The sequence below is a fragment of the Marmota marmota genome, unplaced genomic scaffold (assembly GCF_001458135.2).
Source record: "Marmota marmota marmota unplaced genomic scaffold, marMar, whole genome shotgun sequence".
Taxonomy (NCBI): Eukaryota; Metazoa; Chordata; class Mammalia; order Rodentia; family Sciuridae; genus Marmota; species Marmota marmota.
The window spans coordinates 49,890,804-49,917,669 of record NW_026000108.1 but is presented as its reverse complement, the minus strand read 5'-3'; the positions used below and the strand labels follow the sequence as shown (position 1 = coordinate 49,917,669).

The 26,866-nt window shown below is 32.1% G+C and overlaps 1 protein-coding gene across 10 annotated transcripts in view; it reads left to right on the top strand.

Annotated features, from left to right (window-relative positions):
• The window catches only part of Epha5 (EPH receptor A5), a 339,772-nt gene that overhangs the window by 10,249 nt on the left and 302,657 nt on the right, over window positions 1–26,866 (top strand). For all 10 annotated transcript variants that reach the window (XM_015482150.2, XM_048784581.1, XM_048784579.1 and 7 more), the window contains exon 2: window positions 18,724–18,788. In XM_015482150.2, coding sequence (XP_015337636.1) covers window positions 18,724–18,788 — 65 coding nt within the window. The remainder of the gene's footprint in view (window positions 1–18,723; window positions 18,789–26,866) is intronic.

The window sequence follows — 26,866 nt, the reverse complement described above, 5'->3', positions numbered from 1 at the left end:
AATCATAAGTATAAAGATCATGGATTATAAATGTGACATTTAACCTCATTTTTCCCCCAGGAAGATGGTGGTACATATTTTTGATTAGTCATAGAACATATCAAGAAATATAATCAAGTATTTAGTCTTAGCATAGTATGTTATTAGTTTTACCTTCAAAAATATATGTATTGTATATGTGTATGTGTATATAATATATGTGTATGACATATATAACATACATATGTATATGTCATATGTGTATAATATATATGTATGTGTTATATATGTGTATATATCAGATGTTTATAATATAATTTATTATACATATACACATGCATTTATAATATGATCCATATATAGAGAGAAAGTCATTAAAATGACCTGAAAGATAATGCTAAAAATTGGAAAGTTGGGAGCACTGTATTCTTAGAAGTTTTTTGAAACAAATGTCTGATACTGTAACTTGACACCTCTGTTTTTTATTTGAAACATACAATTTACTAACCTGTTTAGTGATATTCTGAATTTAAAATATTACTTATCAACATAATTGGGTTTTTATATTTTCAGAAATGTTTTAACTTAATTCTCTGGGGACTTATCTTTTTCATATGGGTGGACATAAACAGGTATAAGGAAGTTTGAAATGTGTTTAGATTTGCTTGTAAAATGTTTAGGTTTGTGTGCTCATGAAGGTGCATACTCTATGTAATAGTCATAGCTAATATTCATTACTGACTTACTGTGTGCCAAAAATTGCTCTGTTTGATATACGTATTATCTTCCTATAAAGGAGTCTAGGAAATAAGCATTATTACTATTATTATCATCATCATCACCCTTATGTTTTATACATGAGGAAGGAAAGACAGGGAATACTTTAATAATTTGCCCAGTTGAAAGATGGTGCCTTCATTTAAACCCAGGCAGTCTGATTATAGTAATGCTTTTACCAACTTTTCTTCAAGGGGAGATTGTTGTCCTCCAGACTTCCATAGCTACTCTGACCTTTGTCCTCTGAAATAAAGGTTTATTCCTCAAACAGTGAGAAGTATAGTAAAAGTATGTTCAAAAATTCATGTGGTGTTCAGGAGGCAATTCCTCTTATGCTCACTCATAACTCCATTAAATAGTTGGATCAACTGCTGATTATCTTACTCTTGGACACTGATTTGGCCCATCCACTCTTAGTTGTCTACACCTCCATTAGCACAGACCATATCTCTTCTCATGCATTTCCTTCTTTGCATTTCAAGGCATTTATTTTTTTTTCTTTTTGCTTGTTTATTTAATTATTATTATTTCTTTTTTTTCTGTTTGTATACAAAGTATATTCACACCAATTCGTGTCTTCATACATGTAATTTGGATAGTGATGTCCATCACATTCCATCATCATTTCTAACCCCAAGCCTCCTCCCTTCCCCTCCAACACCTATGTCAAGGCATGTATTCTTTACTACTTCACTTATCCTCTGTTATTTTAGTATATAAACAATTCAATTCCCAATTTCTAACCCAGACTAGATTCTAGGTTTAGATTTTGGTACACAAAATCCCATTTAAGAAACTCTCTCCTCCAAACAATGCTATCTATTGCTGATCACTAGAAAAGGGAGTTCTGAAAGTATAATTTTAATCTAATGTATAACAAAATATATTTTTTTTCAGTCAGTTCTCACAATCAGAGAAGGCACTACAGAAAATGTATTTAACTTTTTCCTTAAAGCAAAACCCTGCATGTTTTTTCATTATGTACAGAGTTATGGTAAACATTTTATATATTACTTTTACATAGTTTATATTATGAAATTATATCATTGCATTTGAATCTGATAAAAATGTCTGTAGGATAGATTAGAACAATTCATTGTTCTAAATGAAGGAACTGAAATAAGAAAGTTTGAGTTATTAAAATGTCAGGGGCTGGAGATGTAACCAGTCGTTATAGCGCTTGCCTTGCATGTGAAAAGTCCTGGGTTTAATCCCCAGCACCACCATCAAAAAAATAAAAAAAATAAAAAAGTCAGAAATTATATAAAAACCAACATCTTATTACTGTAGAATCACTGCCACACTTGTGGAGGTGAACCTTATGTTATCTAGAAAACCTCTCAGTCTCTGTTTTTCTCATCTGTAAAATGGGAATATTATTAAAATATAGTTTAGGATTGTAAAAATTAAGTGACTTCACATCATTCAAGTACTATATAAAAGTCTGGCATATAGCTAACAATATATAAATGTTAAATATTACATGTGCTAAAAAATGGTGTGGATTGGCACTCTGACATTTAGCAAGGTCTAATTTTCTGCATTAGTCAGTGAGTACTGTCTAATATTTATTGTAAGTGGAAATACCAGAAGAAAAGCACTTGACTTCAGTTCAATAGCTGTAGCAGCTCTTATTTACTCCCTGGGTAAAACCTTTCAATGGTCCTCTAGTGCCCTTAGGATAAAATCTAAACTCCTTGAGCCTAAGTACAAAGTTCTCAGTGATTTGCTTCTGCTAACCTCTCCTGTGGTTGCACACTCTGTGGGAAGGCTCCTATGGTGGGGAACTTCTGTCAGCGTGGATGGATTCTCTGAGTTCAGTTAGAAACATGATTTTTTTTTCCTTTACCTGGATGGTTTGATCTTGCTGCCTAGGTCTATAAAAGATGATTTCTCCAAGTTTGTGTGCTTGTTTTTATTCCAGGTCTAGCTTATTACACTGAAATGGAATTGTATTTATATTTATCTTTACATTTCTGATCATTGATTTGTATATAAATCCCTGTAAAAATTAAACCTTAACCAGAAAAACTGCCGCAGTCTGGCTGGGCACAAATCACGAGCCACTGAAGCAGGAACAAACTTTATTTCTGACCTCCACCAGCACGCTCCACACAGGCTCCCGGGAACTCCTCCCGCACCCGTGGCTCCTCCAAGAACCAGCAGCCGGAAAAATCCTCCAGAAATCCCTCCTCCTGCATTTCCCCAACCAATGGGAACTCTCCGGGAATCCCCGGGAATCCCCAGGAGAACTCCAAAGTATCCTGAGAACTGCAAAGTAGCAGCCAAGTTGGATAGTAATGCCTTGCCTGTCAATCAACACTATTGGCAAAATGCCAGGGGCCATTCCGACTCAGCTGTGGCTCTCAGCAAAAAACAGTTCTTGTTTTAAACAAAAATTCACCACTAAAAGATAGTATGATTTGCCAACCAAGGCAAGTTAATTCCAATGAAACTGGCAGTATAATATCTTTTTTCCATTTATTGAATGCATCAATTTGAAGAAAGCATTGCCTGTCTGCAAACTCACTAAAAGCCAGCTTCAAAATTCAGTTCTCCATATGGAACATCAGTGAAGTATGTTATACTTAATAAATTTATGCTTAATGAATGAATGGCATTAAGTAAATTCTTCAAGTGACTTTAAAGTCCCTACTTTTAACCACACTGCCTCACCTTATTACTATATTGCTGGTGGACCCAATATAGCTTCTTTCCTAAATCCATACTAATAGAGTCAGAATTTCTGGTTTTATAAAATCTCTTATAAATTGAGAAGTTGCCAGGTCAGAAATGTATGATTTGTCAATAAGAGAAAGTTAATACCAAGAAATCTGTCAGTAGAATACTATATTTTAGATTTACCAAAATCATTTACATTTATCAAAGGTAAATAAAATTCTACTGGGATTAGCATGTCCCCAGAAAACAATTAGTGATATCTTCTGCCCATTATCTTTAAAAAAATTAATCAATTACTGATTTCCCCCTCTAATTTCTTAAACTCTCACAGAATATATTAAACTTGAACCTTTATCAGTTAACATAAAAAACATTTTTTTTTCTACTTTAAGCATGACTTCATTTTACCTACAGGGAAAAAAAATAAAACATCTGTTTCTTAATGGTTTAAATTTCTTGGGAGTGGATGGATTTACTCTTTCACTTGTTCTAGATTTCCTGGATTATTTTCACTGTCACATACTTTATGAAGCACTTTAGATTTACAATGTGGTGGGAATTATTAATATTGCAGGTGAAAAAACACAGAATATGTATAGCATCCACTATGTGAACAGAATGGCATTAAAACAGATTTATATGGAAAAAAGTTCTTTTTAAAACTATAGTTTGTTTAATTTCTGGTTAGTGTGTTTAATTAATTCCTCTCTCTAGGGAAAAATATTTTCATTTTATGTAAAAAAAATAGCAAATACATAAACAGTACCAGTGGTTAGTTAATGTTGGACTACTCAGCTATAAAAATTCTTCAATTTGAACCTTTCTCTAGATAGGAGGGGTGAAAATGATAACTACCACATAATCTTTATCACATAGGCTTTAATTCTCACAATAACTCTAAGATTGATACTGTTTTCCCAGTACATTAAAGGAAATTGTATTTGTAAAAAGTTCAGCAAGTTGTACTGTGTCATATGATACATAATGTGATAAACTGGGAATCATGGGTATATGATGCTGGAGATCATGGCTGTACCCATTCTGCAAGAGATTGCATTGATCTAAATGTGCTTAGCATTATCATTTGAATTTTATTTATGCATATTATCTTTCAAGGAAATAATCGTGTTTTATAAAGCTCATCTTCTTCAAAAGAAAATCAATTAATATAAGAATAGATGTGTAAAGAAACCTTATATTAAGAAAATATCTATCATGAATGCTAACACAATTTAATAGAAAACTTTAGCATAAACTTTCAGTTACATAGTTCTCATTCCCTGCTAAATACCTGTCAATTCATCAGGAAACTGACAATTTTTCTGAATCTGACATTTGAGTGAAGATAACTTCAATAGTATTTTGTTTGAAATATTCAATGAATGATGTCATAAAAAATTCTTGATTTTCAAAATATGTGAAACTGATTTTTACCTGATAGGTTCTTATATATTGTGCAGAGCTTAGGCTATAACATTATCAGTGGTTTCCAAAAACATTTTTTCCCACATAGCAGAAATTTCATTGAAAAGAAGTAACAGTAGAAGGCCAATACCTAAAGCAGGCAAGGAGAGAGCTATTGGGTTTTTCTGGCTGTGTCTGTGCCTCCTGCTTCCTTCCTTTTATTAGCTTGTGATTCTGAGACTTCTCTTTTGAAACTTGAGAGGCCATTGTGAGCTCAGTTTGAAAACCACACTGTGTTAAGATGCAAAAACAATGCTATGTGGAAGATCAGTGTGATATCATATTGACTTCTAGCTTTCTAAATATCTAGCTAAAAGCAAATGATGATGTGCACTATAGTTTACTTTGAACCAGTTTCCTAACCCAGAGGTGTTCATAAGAATTAAAGTAAAAACATTGTTAAAGATATCGTGTCTGGACCCTTCTAAACTCATTAAATCAAAATTTATTAAAACAATTTCTATAAAAATCTATAATTTCAGAACCTGAGAATATGTAGTTTTAGAACATAGATAATTCTGTTTGTCTTTACTGAATAACCCTTGTTTAGATCAGAGGTACTAAAGATAGAAAATGTACACAGAACTGGGGCCTGTCTACAGTGATATCAATAAAAAGATTAGAGGCTTCTACCACTATTTGATATCACCAAAACAAATCAACTGTATCATAGGTGGATTCACCCTATTGAACTAAGCCTTATCCTAGTTCTAATGTTGTCTAATTCTAATTGAGTATAAGAATCACTTGGGTGAGTGATGGGGAGAAATTGTCTCAAATGCAGTCTCTTAGGCTCCACCTAATAGCCTGAGATTGCAAGTTTTAAAAGGAGCCAATGTATTTAAAATTTTAAAAAGTACTGCAGATCATTCAAATGTAGATGATAGAAGCACACTTAAAACAACAACAATAACATTACCACCACCAACAAAATGAGATTCTGTGTTAGTCAGCTTTGCATCACTGTAACAAATACCTGAATAGTCAACATACAAAAAGAAAGGTACATTTTGGCTCACAGCTTTGGAGACCTCAATACATGATTAATTGGCCCTATTGCTTTGGGCCTGTGGTGAGGCAGTGCGTGATGGCAGTAGTACTTTGGTGGAGCAAGCCAGTCACTTCTTGGCAGTGAAATGAAAGAAAGTAAAAGGGGTTGGTTGGAGTCCCACCGTTACTTTCAAGGTCATGCCCCCTATGAGCTTAGGACTCCCACTTGGCCCCACCACAGGTGTTTCTAACACCTTCCCATAATGTCATGCTGGGGACTTGGACTTATTACACAAACTTTTGGGAGACAATTGTGTGTGTGTAAAATAAATAGCTAACACTCAGAAAATGCTGTCTAAATGTTTTCTATCATTAATTTATAAAAGGAGAATATGAAAATATTCTAAGGCTAAAGGTGATATAGATGATTCTCAGATTACCCTATGTACAATAGAGAAATACAGGATGTTAGAGGTCAGAAAAGCAAGTATCCAAGTACAAAAGAAAAAAACATTCTAAGTATAATTTGAGATATAATCAATCATATAGCCATTGATTTCAAAACTGATCCTCAAGGCATATGCTTTGATTAATATTTCCTTAGATAATTATACCCTAAGACAGTCTGACTCAGGAGAGGGACATTGATGGATTATTTCATAGGTAATATAAATTCAAACAAGTAGTCACAGGGACAAACTTTCAGAAGGAAGGTGAGTAACCAGAAAAATACTCCTGTTTTATTTACTGATGTGTCCTGGGGCTTAGAAATATTTTTGACACTTAAATAGATACTCAATAAATATTTATTGAATGAATGAAACTTCATTGTTGGTGGTATTGTGTTCCATAGCACTTGGACAAAAGTTCCTCAGTTGTTTATATATTGTCTGTATTATATAGGATTATAGTAAATTACATATAATAGAAAAACTACCCCAAAGTGACTTAAACTATTTTAAAACATGTTTGAGAAAGACATTTGTGGGTAGATGTTTGGTGCCTTGTTCAGGAGCTTAATGATGTTAGGAATCCTTGTGATTTTATTGTTCTTTCTCTATTCTCATTGCCTATGGTTGCAAGAAAGCTGATAGATCTTTAAGAATCACATCTAATTCAGAGTAAAAATGAAGGGAAAGAGAAGAGCCAAGACCCAGGTCAGGTGTGTTATTTCTTTAGTTAATACAACAAAATTTTCCCAGCAACTGGTGAGCAGATTTTTGCTTCTTTCTCATTAGAAAGAACTATGTATAGATTCATTAGATTGGATGGAGGGTAAAATAATAGAAACATGGTTATTATCATTTGCAAAGGCCAGTCATGATTCATTTTGCATTGCCACTCTAAACACAAGTGAGATTCTGGTACCAAGGAAGGAGATAATTTGTGGATATTTCACAGATACAAAACAGTATATGACACACTATTATATAAATGAGAGTATTTTTATTTTACTTTATTGCTTTTTTTTTTCTTTTGTAACTTTTGTTAAAGGAAAGATAACCAATTATTGAGGTATATTCTGGCCAAAAATAGGTTATAGGCATGAGACTAAGTAACCAAAAATGATTACTCCTACCTTGTTCTTACATGAGTCATTGTATTTTAATAGACTTATAATATTTTTAGTAAAAATATTCTCGCTACTTTGAATTTTGGTAGCTTTTTTGAGATGAATTATTAGAACTGTTAATAAAATGCTTGTAAGAGCCTCTAAAATTATCTGACTCAATATTTATTGTACATTATTAGTACTTCTCTCTGTATTGCTTTATATTTTGAATGATGACAAAATATTATCCAAAGATCCCTTGTACTATATTTTTCTATTTTAGGTAACAAAAGAATCATTATGTAGGGTTTACATCATAATTAAATTGTAACTAAGTTGGAAGATTAACATAAAAGTGACTAACATGAAAATAATAACTCAGAAAAAATTAGGGTTATTTCTTATTTTATAAAAAGGGCCACTGGACCATCCCATTGTTTTCTCATGTTCAGTAAATGCTGTTACTTTAAAATAAAGACTATGAGTTTGTGGAAGCTTCTGTCTGTTTTAGTTCATATTCCGATCCAATCATCATTTATCCTACCCTCAAGGCTGGAATGCTAACGATTACACAGATTGTCTTGAGGTTCAATATATTTCTATCAAGCATTAGGGGTAATTAGGGACTGGGGTAAAGATTCATTGAAAACAAAGAATCAATTTTACACACATTTTCCATTATATTTTAATAGCTTTTTGTTGATATTTGACTTTTTAGGAGACAGTATATTTAGACAAATAGATGCCCTACTTTGCCTCAATTCGTGTCCCTAGAGCATAATGAATAGCAAAATCAAACAGTTAAGAAAAGAGAATTCATCATTACTTTCTTATATACCTTTCTACTTTCTGAAACTTGTACTTGCTATTGAAAATGTGATAATAAATTGTGATTCCCCTAGGAAAAACTAGTGTCTGCTCCGCTAAGATTAATATATCTGAGGATTTCCATCTTATATACAATATGATTAGATCATTATGGTAGATGTTGGCTTCTGTAACATGCTATCCATAATTCACTAATTTAATAAAACTAACTAATAGAAGAGTTAAGAATTTCAAAGGAGTGAATCTTTGTATTCAGCAAGCTAGACATAAAAGTGTGATATAGAAGCAAGTGTGATATAGAAGCAAGAGAAAGAGCTTTGGAGTCAGATCGACTTGGATTTAGATTCCAGCTAAGTGCTTATTAGTTCTGGGACCTTGGGCCATTGGCCTATTTAACTTTTCTCAACTTCAATTTCCTTATCTGTAAAATGAGAAACATCACATACTAAAGGATCATTGTTAGGATTAAGGGACATAATATAAATGTATAGGTACATATAATTTTATTACTCTCAATCACTGATGTTACAGATATGAGAATTGAGGGCTTCAAAGTAAAATCATTTCCTCAAGGTCACAAGTTAGCAAAGCCAATGTCACAGGACTAATGAGTATTATTTGTACCATAAATTACATTCAAAGTTATTTGTGAATGAGCACATTTACTTCAAGTGTTGAGGAATTACAATATTTTGTTTTCAAAAGGAATAGCATCATCTAATGACTATACAAGTGGTGGTATGGAACTAAGCAAGTATGAAGTCAGAGTCTTCTGTGATGTGAACATATTTTTATTCCTCTTATGTCATCTAATGCTGATTTTTCTCTTTAGGATAAAAACAATTCATAAGATTTGACAAATTAAATTATTATACCTGACAAGTTAGGCCCTGAAAACCATATGCTAGTGCTCTTTTCATGCGATGTGTCTTAGAGTATAGCAGACTGCTCATTAGTCATAATTTAGCTTAGTGTATTTCTGAGTTACCTTTCCCTAAACACTTTGTACAGACTAACAAGTAGATAATAACTCTGAACTCCTTTTTGCCATCTCTCTGGTTATACTTTTAGAGTGTATTAACAATTCAAAAACTTTAGTATACATTTTTGGTTGATTTTTCTGATTTTTTTTTTTAATTTTAGAGACAGGATCTTGCTGAGTAGTTGCTTTGGGCCTCATTAAGTTGCTGAGGCTGACTTTGAATGCATGGTCCTTCTGCCTCAACCTCCTATTCCACAGGGATTACCGGTGTGCACCACTTCACCAGGCTTGGTTTATTTATTTATTTATTTTCATTATAGATATATGATTCTTGTTATGACCTTTCTACTGACTAATTTTTGAAGAGTGATAATTAAAACTTCTATATGATGGTATAAATATTTTGGAACAAAATAAAAAGAAAGAAAAAAGAACACAGATGAAATTATTTTGAAACAAACAATTGAAGGCACTGGGTGTTCTTAGTAGTAAACAATTAAGTGCAACATTACAATCCAAAGAGTCAGCAAAATCATCTGTTTTAGAAATCACTTGAAGACAAATAATCAGTTCAAGTAGCTCATTTGTGAATGTCATTAGAATTCTGTGAATAGAATTTTGGAGTTATCCAGACAGGATGGAAGAAAACAGACTCTGGAATTAGAAAGATGAGTTTGCCTTCAAACTCTTGCCAATTTTGAAGTTATTTCCATTAGATTGTGTGTCTGCCCAGAACAGCAAGTCAATTCTCCACTGGATTAAGCAACAAAATTGATTTTTCCCACATGATAGCAAGTCCTAGGAGAGGGAGGTTCAAGTTTAGAAGGATTAGCAGCTCTGTGATATAATTTGGCATAAGATAATTCCCATACCTTCACTCTGCCAATCTTCATCAGCAGGCTTTGCTTTCCCACTAATTCTCCTTGTTTTCTCTTGACGATTGTATCAGTTCCAGGAAGTACATCCATATTTAGAAACTTTCAAAGCAATCAGGAGTTATTCTTTAATAATGTTTTCCACCAAAAATTTTCTTCCATGGAAGAACCCCTTCAAAGCTCATTGGACAGGGCTGAATTAACAGTGGGACCACATAACTGGAACTAAAAGAAATTCATTGCTGTTCAGATGTGGAAATAGAAAAGAAAATGATTGAATTAAATGAGAAGAAAATAGGAACTCACCTTGGAAGGACTTACATTAAAACAAAAAGACACAATTGTAAGGTTTGAAAAATGGGATTGGTGGCTTAGAAAGGACTTTCTGAATGTACGATTTTGAATAAGTTTTCAGAGATCAGGCCTCTCCACTAACAAACCACTTAGGAGACTTTTAAAGTGAAAATTAATGACAAAAAGTTGGCTGGACTGGTGATACTGTAGAATGAAACAGAAGAGTCAGTTTAGAGAGTTATGATTGGATATATCTAGAATCAGTGGAATTTTGTCAGTGATTCAATATGGGGATAAAGGTGATGGAAGACAAGGGTGACTGATTTCTGGTTTGCCCAACTAGTTTACGGCATTGTATTCACCAAAGAAAGGAATACAGGAGAAGGGATTTTTTTTCTTTTATGGGGAAGAGATAGGCTGAATTTGGGATCATTTAATGCCATAAATTTGGTCATAAATACTAGGAAGTTTTATAAATTGATAGGAATTTTAGAAGTGAGAAATAGTGTATGGATTTTGGGAGGTTCATTAACATTTAGATTATAATAACTGAGACTTGGGAGTTCATGGGTGCCTTCATAGAGGTCCTTCCTTATGGTTATATGCTTATATCATCTTTAAAGCCATTCACTTACCCAACCAACAAAAAATAAATAGACTAGCCATTTTTTAATAGAAAAATAATGAGATTTATTGATAGGTTATTATTTTTTATTTGTTCTAATTATATATGACAGCAGATGCATTTTAACTCATTGTATACAAATGGAGCACAACTTCTCATTTCTCTGGCTGTACACAATGCAGAGTCACACAGTTCATGCAATTGTACGTATGTAGGGTAATAATGTCTGTCACATTCCACCATCCTTCTCATCCTCATCCCCCTTCTCCTCCCCTCACTTTCTTCTGCCCAAAGTTCCTCCTTTCTTTCCTAGCACCCCTCCCCCATCATTATTTGGAATTATCATCCACATATCAGAGAAAACATTTGGCCTTTGGTTTTTGGGACTGGCTTATTTCACTTAGCAGGATATACTCCAAACCACCCATTTACTTGCAAATACCATAATTTCATTATTATTTAAGACTGAGTAATATTCTATTGTGTATATGTAACACATTTTATTTATCCATTCATCTGTTAAAGGGCATCTAAATTGGTTCCATAATTTAGGTATTGTGAACTGAACTGCTATAGACTAGCCATTCTTCGTCTTTAATTGTATGTATGGACTGACACTAAAAATTTTGTTCTTTCCAAAAGCACCTTTTTTATTCTTTCAAGTCCTAATCAAGAATTATTGTCATAGTGTAAGAAATGGAGACAGTATACAAAAATATTGATTAATACCAAGGTTTGAAGGGTTGGTACAGGAAGAGTAACTTCTTTTTTTTAGTACTGGGGATTAAACCCAGTAAGCTTAACCACTGAGCAACATCCCTAGCAATTTTTATATTTTATTTAGAAGCAAGATCACACTAAGTTGCTTAGAGCCTCTCTAAATTGCTGAGGCTAGCATTGAACACATAATCCTCTTGCCTTAGCCTCTCAAGCCGTTTGTTTTATAGGCCTGAACCACTATGCATGGAAGGAAAGGTAACTTCTAGAGGGAAGAGAGACAGAAGAATATCACAGAAATATGTTGCATTGGAGATGAAACGTATGTTTTGGTATGTTTATCCATACCAAATCCCACAGATTAGTCAAATGTGTATTGTAATGGCCAAATGCTACCAAAAGATAAGGCAAATTGGAGCTTAAAATTACAAGATTATTGCTCATGAACTTGGTAACAAAAGTTTGGGTAAAATGGTGGGGATTGTATAGGCAGATTGAAATGACTTAGATAAGAAAAGAGAGGGATGTGAAGGAATAGATAGGAATGTTGACAGCTCATTTAATAATTTGATTTGTAAAGAAAGCAGAGAGGACCTTTGCTGAAAGAAAATATGAGGCTTAATTTATATGTACTTTAACTAAAATCTTTACAAATTATTTTATGGTTAATCCGCAAGAGAACGAATTACTCAAATATAGGTTTGTTGGGTAATGTTAATGGCCACTTTGAGGTTACTGTTAAGTTAGAATGGAACCATTTTTTTTTATTATGTAGTGCTTTTCAAGTAGTGTTTAGCAGCCAGAGTTTTTGTACATTGTTTATGCATAATTAGGACTTAGTTTCTGGCCTTTGTGTGTCCAGGGAGAGAGGAAGCTATAATAAATTGGTTTATGTCCAAGTCCTAAGTGGGAAACTAGGCTACAGGAATAACACACAGGGCTCAATAACTGAACAAGGTCTCAGTTATTGCTTCTACTTTCTTTCTCCTTCATTCCTCTACTGGGTCTCTGAACAGGACTGTAACCTGTCAGTGTTCTTCCTGAACCTACTGTAGATTTGCTGATATGATTAGATAAAAGAATATATACAAATTGCTCAGTAGATTTCCTGACATATAATAAGCACACAATAAGTTCTTTTCCCATATTCTTTCTTCTTTTTTTTCTAAAAAAGGCTATGTACATTAGTTGCACAAAATGTGAAGAAATGAATATGCACCTATTCATTGTCCATGGAAATACAGTGGGCTAGGGATTTTTACCTTAAAGCCAAGATATGCCGGAAGTCTACATAACACCCTTAAACCTGTAGCAGAATTTTCACCAAATGTATAAACTTAGTTTTCCAATGAAAAACACATGTCCTCTTTCTTGACATTCATTTGGTCAACTGTTCTTTGTTCCCTGAAGCCCTTGTCAAATTATAAAATTTAGCCTGGGAGCAACAAATCACATCTGTGCTAAATGGGACCATGGAAAGAGGAAAGACAGCTGTATAGCTGGGGTTTGTTCCCACAGATTAGTCAAATGTGTATTGTAATTGAATCCAGTAGCTTTTTGCTATTGTTAAATAAAAATCAAAATCCATAAGCCAGTTTCCATCAAAAGTTCACTGTATGCAATGAGACTTTGATTCCGTGTCTGTAGTGAAAGAGAACGCTATCCTATCTGCTCCTAATCCAGATTGTGTTTTCTCGTTTTCTGGTTGAGATCTAACCACCATTATAATTGTTTGTTAAATGGGAAGATCTTAGGAAAAAAAGAAATAAAAAAAAACAATGTAAGAATAAGAATGTACCTTTTGGCACCCTGTTGTCCCTTCATTTCCTCAAGGATCACACATTCTCTCCAGATGTAGAGCTCATCTATGCTGGTGGACAATGATGTCATCAGATACTTGAAATGTCTTCTGACTCTAGAAGTGTGAAAACATTCATTCTGGTGTCTCTCTGTCCTGGGGAATCCAATATGTTTTCCCGTTCTTAGTGACTAATGTTAGCAAGATGTTAAGAGAAAAGCACTGTGATCACAGTGTTATGCAGTAAGTTATGAATGTTTGAGTTATAATCATGAAGAGCATATTTGTACCATTAACTGGAATTATCCAGAAAAGAGAAATCATTGGAATGAGTGAAGTTGAGTCCATTGTGCTCATTTGCTTCTTGTTTCCCTTGATTCCCATCAAAGACTGATAACAATTCTTTGCCTATTCTGAAAGCAAATTCTTTCAAAGCTTTTCTTGTCTGAGAAAGAATTAAAATTAATAGTGTATAGTAACAAAATTAAAACGTACTTATGATTAGCTAGAATTAGTTTCCATTACAATTTATTATTTGTTTGCATCCATAGTTAAATGACTTTTACTTATTAACACAGTTCCTATGTGAATTTTTCACTCCTATATATAAACTTTAGGAATTTGCAATATAGCCCATACTCACTGACCCCTGTAGAGTTATTTTTTCTGGAAAATGAATCTTCTTAGTTACTGATTAGAATACCAACAATTACACCCATTTCCATCATGATTATAAGATAGATAGCTGAGGGAAAATGACATTGAAGGCTGCCTCTCAGTTTAATCATGTGGCTCCATTTTAAAATATAAATAATAGAATAAAACATTTTCCATAAAATTTCTGGTATCTAATTAATGTCTTCCAGAGTAACTGTGGTATCAAACATTTCCTCTAATTATATTCATTAGCTGCTTTGCCCGGACAAGTTTTAATTAAGTTGTACAATGAAGATCAATACTCATTTTGTATTCATTGCAATTTACAACAAGCATATATACTGTTCAGAACAATTTAATTACTGTAATTGTAGCACAGAAGACACTTAGTGGTTGTACTCTATTACTGCCAATTCCCTTTTTTTGAATAAATTTGGTAGTACAATTTGGAAATAAAGTTTTGAAAATTCACATTTAAATATACCTTGTAAATTATTTTTTGTAACTGTATTTTCATATTTTTAATTTTATATTTATTTTTATTTTCTATTTTTATTATGTAATTAGTAGGGGAAATGGAGGCATTAATGACATCAGTGACAGACTGTTTTTCCCATACACCATCATGAATGTTGAGAAGCATAAATGTTGATGAATAAATAAGAACACCTGTAATAACTGCACTGCTTTTGTGAAAAATTAATATATAATTATGTGGTTAAAATACTGTTTTTCTATTTCCCTAAATAAAACTAAGATTGTTTTATTTCTTTTTTTTTACTAAATGAAAATGGGTTTATTACTTTTATTTTCTTAAAAATTTGGGGTCTTATATTTCCAATATGGTACCTTCTGTTAATGAAGATCCTGCTAATGTTGTACTGTAAAAAAAAAAAAAGGTGAAAGAATAGATCTTTTTTTAGTAGCATCAATAGGTATATACCAGGGCTTCTCAATTTTGGACTAGTGAAATTTGGGTCAGAAAATTGCTTCCTGGTAAATTTGTGGTGTATTGCAGAGTGTTTAGGTTTATGCCTCGCTTCTTCCCCTTAAATGCTAGTAGGGAAATACCTTTTCCCCTCCCCTAGATTGTAGTCCTCTCCAGATGTTATCAAATATCAATGTCAAGAAACACAGGTGCATGCTGAATCAGCCACACCCTCTTGATCTGCCCATTGAACAGATGATTCATTCATAAGGCAAATATAGCCATTCAGCTCTTGGAGCTCAAAGTAAGATCATGGACATGTGTCAAACCTGGAGTTCCAATAGAGTATTCAGTAGTAATAGCTAGCTTATAGTAGGAAACTGAGGATCAGTGATGGCTTCCTGAAAATGGTAATTCCTGAAATTCATCTTGAAGGAAAAAAATTAGCAATTCAAGAAGGGAGAGGTCATTTGAGAAAGCTTAAGAGTCTTGTTCAAAGCCCAGAGGTAAAATAAGTAAGTAATAAATAGATAAATAAACATATTTATTTAAATATAGTTAAGTGATATATAGCAAGTTATGAATATATATTTAAATTTATATATAAATTTTAATTATTTTTCTCTGAGACATATGATGAACTATTCCAGGTCTAAAGCATTTATTCTGCACTTTATGAACAAAAATTTAATGTATTTATCTCAAGAAAGCATTTTGATAAAATCATGAGATTGAATATAATTCTATTGTAGTTTTTTTCATGTATTTTGTAGTGTATTTCAGTATCGATTTACTTCCTGTCTGTGTTGAGCCAAAAAAATAAAATAAAATAAAAATAACATGTAGATTATAAGCTAATTCAAGTGATGACAATAAAAGAATTTTGAAAAGACATTTGGAAGAATTTTGAAAAGACATTTGTTTGTAATAGGGAATATTTCAAATTCACATATTATTAAGAGACTTACAAGACATGTAGTTTCACCAGGCTGGCCAGTTACAAATTCCTGGAATTCCTATGCACATCAATTTGCCACCACAGGATTAAATTTGATTTGACTTCTGTCACAGTAACACCCTTAGTTTGCTGATTTGCTCTACTTTATCTAATCTACACTGATACACTGCTGCTCAATATCAAAGATGAATCAAATGAATCATTAAAATGAATAAACATAACAATTTAGGTTCTGCACTCCCCTGGTACTTAGTCATGTCTAGACACAGCCCTAGTGTCCCAGAAAACTAAAATGAGGACAAGGACATTTATGTTTAATGTAGCCTATTCCCACAGAGAGCTGAAAAACCAACAATAGAACAAAAAGAAAAAATATGGATCTCACTGAAAAATTATATGAAGTGGCCTGACTCATAGAATCTGCAATTTCAGAGAGTAGTAGAATAATTTTGGTTGATTTGCTTTTGTTTTTGTGGTAATAAACAGTGGTTTTTCATTTGGGACATCTTTCTTTTAAGGAATTAGTAATTCCACAAATGATTTTATTGTTCCATGAAGGCAATATGTTTTGAGTACACCAAAGTGATACAAACATTATTTAGTATATATTTTTTGTAGTTGAAGAACTCAAAAGTAGTGATAGAGATAAACAAATATATTGAACAACAATAACAACCTCTGCCACACTAGCATATTTTATGTGTTCTAGAATTCTAAATTACTGATTAATTTTAATGTTACTAGTATTATTATGGAATTTTAACTTAGTTTTTAAGATTTACATTCACGAACGTACTGCTTTGCCCACTAATTTGGGCTACTGTAATAAAATGATGCATAATAAAGACTAAATATTTGTGTATACATTTTATAGCATGTACAAAATTTCAGTTTTAATTTTGATCATGATATTCTCAGTCATGATTTTACCTTATATTCTTTTATAAAGTGTGACAACAAATTTTCCAGTTCATCAACTACAATTTCTTTTGTTCCCCAGGTTTATATTGGCAGATAGAATTTTTGTTGTTGTTGTTGTTTAGAATCAATATTTTGAAGATTCTGGCTCTTGAATGTGGTTTATGAAACTGCAGTACTTCTTACCAGGAATAACCCATGTGGTTCCCTTTTGGATTCATATGCCATGTTCATGCAAAGTTAGTCAGTTGTACAGTGGGCCAAATGCATTCATATGAGATAAATATAATAACTTAGACAATGAACTATGACCCAATTCTAAAGCATTTGATTAGATAGTTCTCTTTAAACTAGTAAGATTTCCCAGGGACAGCATACAAGGACTATGTGTATATGTGGATATGTATGTATGTACGTGTGTGTGTATCTCTGTGTGTAAGTTTGTGTGCATGTCTGCATATATACTCACCCATGGCTTCCTTTATAATGATGATATTAGATTGCTACTCTGGAATTCCTAAGTATCTTAGGCTTTCCAGATATAACAGATTAGAGAATTTTATATGAAGCACATTTTAGACTCTAGTCACATCTAAGTAGAAGATATCTTTAGGGATGCAGTGGACTCTTAACTATAGCAACAACCCCAAGAACTCCTATCGTTTTCTTGTCTTGTTTAAGGGTGTGTAGATTTATTTCTTAATTAAACTTGCAATTTGGATTACAGATTTCAGATAATATCACACTGTTATAAGCTTGGGAATAGTTCATTGCTGTATAATGTAAATTATTTGTTAATTGCTTCATAAGCACTTTCCATAAGAAGATAAAGTGTATTTAGCTGCAATTTTATGGTAGTGGCTTAATCGCCAAACATTGTGCCTTTATCCAAGCTACATGGTCCTATAGTTTTTGTGGGCATTTATTTATTTATTTTTTCTTTTTCTTATTATTTGATCTTCTACTTTTCATTTATTTGGCAAAAAATATCTAAGGTAATGGTGTCTTTTTATATTTTGTTGTAAATGTTCTCTGTTTATTGAAAATAAGTTGTTCTCTTATATTCCAATGACATTTTCTACAAACTATACCTCTTGTGGTCATCACAATGGGAGCTTAATCTAATTTCAGTTACACAATAAATGTGTATGTTTTTCTGTTGTTTTCTTTTTTACATGTTTTTAATGTAATGATGGGATTTTTTTTACATATTCATATATGCACACACTATAACAATATACTTTGGCCCATATCACTCCCCAGCATGTCCTCCGCTCCTTCCCCAATTTTCTCCCCTTGGTTCCTTTCCTCTACTTATCTCCCTTTGAATTATTTTTCTTTTTCCTCTCTAGCTTCTACATATGAGAGAAAATATATGACCCTTGACGTTCTGGATTTGACCTATTCCTTAACATAATGGTCTCTAGTTCCATCCATTTTTCTGCAAAAGACATCATTTCATTTTTTCTTTATGGTTGAATAAAACTCTATTGTGTGTATGTACCACATTATCTTTATCCATTCATTTGTTAATGGACACCTATGCTGGTGCCATTGTTTGGCTATTATGAATTGTGCTGCTGTAATCTTGGGTATGCATGCATCACCATACTAACACTATCAAAATAGAGATACAGATATGTTGTTGTTGTTGTTGTTGTTATATATTTCACTCATCTTTTTGTTATTTCTCTTTCAGTGAATTTACTGGATTCACGCACTGTTATGGGGGACCTGGGATGGATTGCTTTTCCAAAAAATGGGGTAAGATCTTATTAAATTTTCCCCTAAACTTAAACTAAATGCATATGTATCATTGCTAAAAGTCACAGGAGGTTGAAAATTCACTGGATATGCTCCTTAAGACAGAAGGGAATTGTGATAGGGAAAGAAGTTTCAAATCAATGAATATCAGTTATATTATATTCCTCTCTTAGTATTTTTCTCCATAAAAAGATACAAAGGTTGTTCAAGCATCAGGAAATTTTAACATTGAAGTAAGTAACAAATTTTTAAAATTAATTTATATATAAAATGGACTTAATTTTCTGCTGAATTGCCTTATAATGGTTATATTGTACAGGAAATAAAATTTAATATGTATAAAATCATTGTTAAATCAAACCTGGAACCATTTTTTTTTCATTTGCAGAATTATGGAATGAAAATTCTATAGGAAATTCATCTAAATTCCATTAATTAAAATGTTTTTCAGATTATCAGCTAGGTCCGCATTCAGAGGTTGTTTTCCAATTTTGAATTTTTCTTTACTGAAAATTGCTTAGTAAAGATGGTTTTATTGGAAGATTATTATAATTAACAATGCTTTCTATTTCATTGGTGCATATTACAAATTAATATTTTGTGTAAAAGAAATTAGAAAAGTCTTTTTAAATCTCAAAGTACTTTTTCTTGGTATGTAAATTCTTTGTAATTCTTAATGTAAGCAGACAGAGTATGTTAGATCTGACAGATTTACTCTGTAAAACTTGGAATAATACAAAATTTTAATTGGAAAATGAAATTTTCTTCTTCCTTTTTTGGGTATATAAAAATCATATAGAATAGCGTATATCAGTATATAATATTTGTATATGCATATAACATTTTTAATACTAACAATCTTTCTTCATAGATTATATTAAGTACTTCATTTTTTTCTGCTTAATTAAATACATATCTGTACTATTAGGTACAATATGAAAACATAAGAAAAATAATATCATATGAAATCATATTATACTGAAAATATTAAATCTATTTCATGAATATTACATTAAAAACAATATAGACAGAACTTTGTATTAACTAATAACTAAATATTTTAGCATTTGCTATCTGTAGTTACAATCTAACAAACTATTATCACAAAGACAAATAACATTTTTTAATCCTCATTTAAAGAAAAACATTTAAACAATTTGAACATTTAAAACTTTTACTGTAATATATATGCAATCAGCTTTAAAAATTATATACACTAAAATTATTTTACATGATGTGGAAGGTTAATTTTAATTTAAGTAAGGGAATGTAACCAACCTTCAAATATCAATACCAAGAGCCCAAACTGTTTACTTTTGTTTTTCAAATCACTGAGAAAATCAGGTATACTAATCAGTCCTAAGGTATACTTATCGGTACTAAGAAAATTTTTATGGAACTAAAACAAGTAGTATTGTTTTAACTCATAATTATATGTTAACATCTATTCAATATGTGTTCTTTTTATTTCATTAATCTGGAATTTCTTTTCTCTTGTTAAAAATTATAGTTATGTTCTGGGGATGTTAATTCAGTGGTATAAAGCTTGCCTGACATGTACAGGGTCCTGTGTTCAATCCCTACTTCTGCAACAAAGTTATGGTTGCATTTAGAATTTTGATGTAAAAAGTTAATACTAGTAGAGTGTTAAGGTATAAGAACTTTTTATGCAACTAAAGAAAAAAATGTGTGATCCAGATATAGTCAGTGTCAACTTAATGGTATATATTACATTAAGGATCTTCCTTTTTTTAAACTTTCTTGTAAACTTTCCTTTTTTTCTTATTGCCTGTTCTTGAGTTCTTTCTGTTTTTTTTTTTTTTTTGTTTGTTTGTTTTCATTTTCATCACCCCTATAGAAAGAGATGCTGGCTAACAATGATCAATAAGTACTTAACGATGTATTTTTGTACTCCATACTTTTATACGTCAAAAATATTTTACTGAATATGTATTTTAAATGCTTTTTCTAATAAGATGGCTGACATGTTAAAAATTATTTTTTTTAGAATTTTTTAGAAATCTGACATATTCTCTTTGAATTTAGTTTTCTGTTTTTCTCATGTTTCCACTCAGAAGTTACTCAAAAAAATCTTTTACAGACTGTACCTATGAGAGTTAAAGTACGTTGGTATGGTTGCACTTGCAACTAGGAATTTGCGGGGACATTATGCAATTTTGTAAATGATTTGTTTATAAAAATAAAATTCTTCTGTATAAGTGCTCAGTTTTTTCCAAACATTGCAACTACTGTGTGTTTTGTTTTTCTTTCTTTTTTTTTTCCTAATTGTTGGATTGGTGCTGTTTTTGTTTTTCAGTCTTTTAAACAATATGTATCTTTTTAAAGATTGTTGTAACCTTTTATGCATGATGTTTCCTTGGACATATCTGATGTTAATAGTGAAGAAAGACTAGTTAATTTAGAAGAGTTGAATGGTATATAGTTTTCAAACTGTGAGGAAGATGTGTGGTATCTACACATTATATTTGTTTTTAAATGTTATTTAAATGTGAGATAATGGAAATTTATTTAAAGAAAATGAGTGTTTGCAGTGAATACAATTATAATGATATATATGTATATCTCTCTGTGTGTGTGTATATATATATATATATATATATATATATATATATATATTAACATATTTTGAGTAGCTTGTGTCAAGTATGATTAGATAAGCAACATAATCCTAGGTGAATGATAATAACAAAAATTGTGGAGTAAGAGCTTCCCAGCTCTTTTCCTCAGTAAAAGTCATGAGAAAATTGAAAAACATACTCTGGCAAAGATGAGGACACTTATTGGTCTGAGGTTTTTTGTTTTGTTTTCAATATCTGTCCAACAATTAACTGCTAATAAAATTGCACAACAACTTTGATGGCTACACATGATAAAGAATACAGGTTTTACAGAATTAGTTTAGTGATGTTGTTAAATAAGCAAACAAAAATGAGCCCTGCAATAAGGGGAGAATATAACTTGCAGAATTGACACATTGTATTATTTGATGTGCTTGGATTTCAGTACAAAATCATGAGACATGTAAATAAATAAGTAAATTTTATCAATACACAGGATGAAATCCACCAATATAATTATATTGAGGATTCCCAGATATTTGACATATTAGATAAGGGCTTTAATTAGCAATTTAAAATATGTTCAAAGAACTAAAATAAAATGTGTCCAAAGAACTGAAAAAAGTATAAGATTGATGTTTCTTCTAATTCAGCATGTCAGTAAAGAGATAGAAAATACTTAAAAAAAGAAATTAGAGTTGAAATATATCAAAACTGAAATAAAAATATATTACAGGGGCTTATCAGCAGATTATGGTGAAAGAAAAATCAATAAACTGAAAGATGGAACCATTGAGATCCAATTAGAGAAAGTGAAAGGAAAAATAATGAGGAAAAGTAAAAAAAATAAGATACTTGGAGGAACAGCACAGATATAATGGGAGTAGCAGGAAATAGAGGCCAGAAGGATCTGAATAAAATTAAAAAAAATTAATGCATATAAATTTTCCAAATTTGATGAGACATTAAAACACATATTTAGGAAGTTCAACAAACATAAGTAGAAGAAACTCAAACAAATCCATCAGTAAACCATGGTTAAATGGTCCAAAGCCAAAGAAAAAGAATTTTAAAAGCACTGAGAGGCAAACTTATCATCATATAAAATAAATACTCAATATTATTAATGGCTATTTTTTATTACAAACAGTGGGGTGCAGAGGGCTGTGGAATGACATATTCAAAATATGATAAGCTGTCAAAGCAAAAATTCTATATCCAGAAAAGTTGTCCTTCAAAAATGAGGAGAGAATCAAGACCTTCTCAAATAAATTAAATCTGCAAGAGTATAATTATCAAAAATAAATATTTTTTTCCTTTTGGAAATAGAATCGTAGATTATTCTCATATGGAACCCAACCATTTTTTCCAAAAGAACTATATCTTTATTTATCTTTAATTTTTTTTCTTTCTCTTTACTTCACTTTCAGAGTGAAGCATAATCTTACAAATTATATATATTCCCTTAAATTTGATGTATGCATTTTATTAACAGTTGGTTTTAGAATAGTTTATTTATAATATAGTTTTATGATTTGATGTAGTTTGATCATGCATCATTTAATGATGGAGATACAGAGAGATGTGTCATTTTATGATTTTATCATTGTGCTAACATCATGTGTGTACTTGTACAAACTAAACTGGCTATGATGTCACTGGGCAATATAATGTTATGGGACCACCATCATATATGTGATTCATCTTTCACGGAAACCTGGTTATGGGACACATTAACTGTATTTCAGTAAAAAGAACACAGTGCTCCTATTTATCTTTTCATAGACAAGAAATTATTTTGCAATCATTTCATCTCAAATTAAAATTGTATCAATTTCATGTTAACATAGTTTTTAAAAAAGTATATTTTTTTATTTAATAGATATCCTTTAGTGTTACTTTTGTATAAGATATTATGCCTATTCTATAATTCATATCAAATTGAGCAAGGCAAGGGTCATATCCTTGAGAAAGGCTGATATAACTTAATTTTACTGCTTTATTATTCCAAGAAATATTTGCTCTGTACTAAGTGATGAAGTCTATTCTAGAGACACTGTTATTATTGTTTTATGTTTTAATGAAAAGCTTATTAAGGTTTGTAATATTCGATGAATTTTCTTCCTCTAAATAGTATTCCTGGTCTAAGATGAACCAGTCTTTTGTTGTTGTTTTGTTTTGTTTTTCTAATTAGTTATACATGACAGTAGAATGCATTTGACACATTATATATAAATGGAATATAACTTCTCATTCTTCTGGTTGTACACGATGTAGAGTTATACTGGTCATGCAATCATATATGGACACAGGGTAATAATGTCCAATTCATTCTAGTATCCTGTTTACCCCTTAACCCCTCCCCTCCTTTCATTCCCCTCTATCTAATCCTAAGTACCTCTATTCTTCCTTAGTACTCCCCTTATTGGGAATTAGCTTCTGCATATCAGAGAAGACATTCTGTTCCCAATAGTGAGGATAAGGTCTGGCATATTGTCAGGTGTGTGTGTGTGTGTGTGTGTTGTGTACACACACACACAAGTTGAATTAGTGTTGTGGGAATTTAAAACCACATAAAGTAAAGAAGTGAATATGTGAATATTTGATTGAAGGTAATATATTTTTTTCACTTTTTCATATTAGTCTCCTGAATGTCAGTTCTTAGGGATTGTGTTAGTGAGCTTTCCCTTACTGTGACCAAAATACATGACTTTAAAATTTTGAAAGAAGAAAGTTTATTTTGAGCTCATGGTTTCAGAGGATCGGGCCAATAGTATGCAAACTCCATTGCTGTGGGGCAGAACATCATGGCATAGAGGTATGGGGAGGAAACAAAAATGGCTCAGCTTATGGTGTTCAGAAAGCAGAGAGGGGATAGGGGATGCAGAAAATTTGAACCTTTTCAGGAACACCCCAAATGACCTACCTCTTCCAACCATACCTTACCTGCCTATAGTTTCTACCTAGTCAGTTTGAACTGATTATGCTACAGCTCTCGAAATCTAATAATTTCACCTCTGAATATTCTTTAATTAACATAGGAATTTTATGGGGACACCTCATATTCAAATCATAACATTCATCCTCTGGACCCCAAAAGCTTATGTCCATTTCACAATGTAAAATGCATTTAGTCCATTCCTAAGAGTCCCCAGTCTTAACAGTTTCAGCATTGTCCAAAAGTCCAAATTCAAAGTCTCCTTGGAGACTGAAGGCAACGTCTTGCTTGTGAGCACCTTTAAAAATCAAAAGCAACTTGCCTAAATCCATATACAGTCCCATTCCAAAAGGGAGGCCTAGGGGTATCGAAAGAATGGATAGGACCAAGGCTAGCCTGAAAATCAGCTGGGCAAACATTTTCTGCATCTCCACATCTGCCATCTGTAGCATATAGTGGCAAGATGTGATCTCCAAAGGACTTTGGCAGCCTCATATCTTTGATCTTGCTGGTGATAGTGCATGTGCCCTCCTTTAGATTGGCTTTGTTCTCACACAGCACCTTTGTTAGTGGATGATCATATTGCTGACATCTCTTTATCACAGGGGTTTCTCTTACAACGTTGGATTCATGTTCACAGCTTCTCACAAGAATTCCCTATTAATAACTTTTTAGAACATTCTATGGCTTCTCCAGCCTGTATCTCCAAACTCCTCTTGCAAACCAGTTTCAAAATTGACAGAACCACATTTTCAGGTTTTTCACCACAAGGACCCCCACACTTCTTGGTACCAATTTAGTCAGCTTATGGTTACTGTGATCAAAATACCTGACCAGAACAACTTGGAGGAAGAAAAGTTTATTTTGGCTCACAGTTTCAGAGATTAAATCCATGGTTTGCCAGCTCCCTTGCTCTGAGCCTGAGGTGAGGCAGAACATTATGATGGAAGAGCATGACAGAGGGAAGCTGCTCAGTTCATGGGAGCCAGGAAGTACGAGAGAGGGGAAAAGGGGCTACAGGGAAAATGCAGCATTCCAGGGCACACCCCTAGTGATCCACCTCCAGCCATACCTTACCTGTATACAGTTATCTCCATGTCAGTTGATTCACTGATTGCGTTATAGCTCTCATAACCTAATAATTTGATCTATAAGTATTCCTGCATTAAAACAAGGGCTTTGGGGGTACACCTTATATCCAAACCATAACAGGGATGAATTCTTTATTTCTCAGACTGATTAAAGAAATGAACACTTCTTCAAGTCTAGGTCTAAGAATTAGGCAAGGATATAAAGGAAACACTGTTATTGTATCCTCATAGTCATGATTGTTTCTAACATGCCATACACATGTTGGAAACAATCATTTCACCATAATGCTTTTTGTGTGTGTTTTGTGTGTGTTTATCCTCTTCATTATATTATAAGCTTCTCAGCTATTCATAGCTATTTCATATTTACCATTCTACTGTATTTCAAAACTTGGCTCAGTTCCTGACTTGTAATATAACTTGAATAAATATTTATTGAAAGGATAACTTTTTTCTTATATATATATATATATATATATAATAAAAAATATATATATAATATATAAAATATATATATTTTATAAAAAATATATATAATATATAAAATATATATATTTTATAAAATGGAGCATAAATTACTTAGGTATAGTTTTACAATAAAGACTAAACAAGTGTGATCCAGGAAACAGATTGGCACATTTGGCAGCCAATAAATGTTTTTTTTTTTCTTTTATTGACTTTTGTTCTGTGTTTCTATTCTCTTCATACCAAGAGTTCCATCAGTCAGTCCATAAGGTAGTTAGTTTGTTAATTTGTTTTTGCACATAAGTGTGCATTTATGAATTTATTGTTAGTGCTTAAAAATTGGAGGATTCCATATAGAATTTGAATTTGTAGTTTCTCTGTTTATTCAGATGTTTTAGAAAGCCACATCAAAAAGATTTCCATGACCTCAATAGTCCTAATTGTAGTGAAAACTACAGTTTAAAGAAGTTAAGCAAATTCTCTTATATGACTCTCTTTTCACCTAACACTCTCATTTATTTAAATTAACCGTATGTGCCCTTTGTAACTGTTGAAGTGTTATTATTTTGGTTTTGCACAGGCATCCAGATTTCCTTTGTTTTAGAAAGAACTTTAATTTTTTTCTCTGCTGAGTACATGCTGAAATTTTTTCCTTCTAGTCTGTGTTTTAGAATTTACCTTAGCTAAGACACATCATTTGAATCTGGGCTTTAGCATGTCCTTTCTAGTCATTGTATATGGGATCCACAGTTTGTGAGTGTGTGTGTGTGTGTGTGTGTATGCACGCCTGTGGGCACTTTATGGTAGTAAATTTAACTCTTCTTCCCTTTTTCATTCCAGACATACCTAGAAGTACTAGATCACAATAGATTTTATGTAAATTTTCTGCATTTATTCATTCAATAGACTTTTATTGAGCTCTGAATATATAACCATCACTCCTGTACAAAATTCCTGACTTCCTGGAGCCTGAGTGAACTCATGGTTCTGTGAATGAGTAATCAG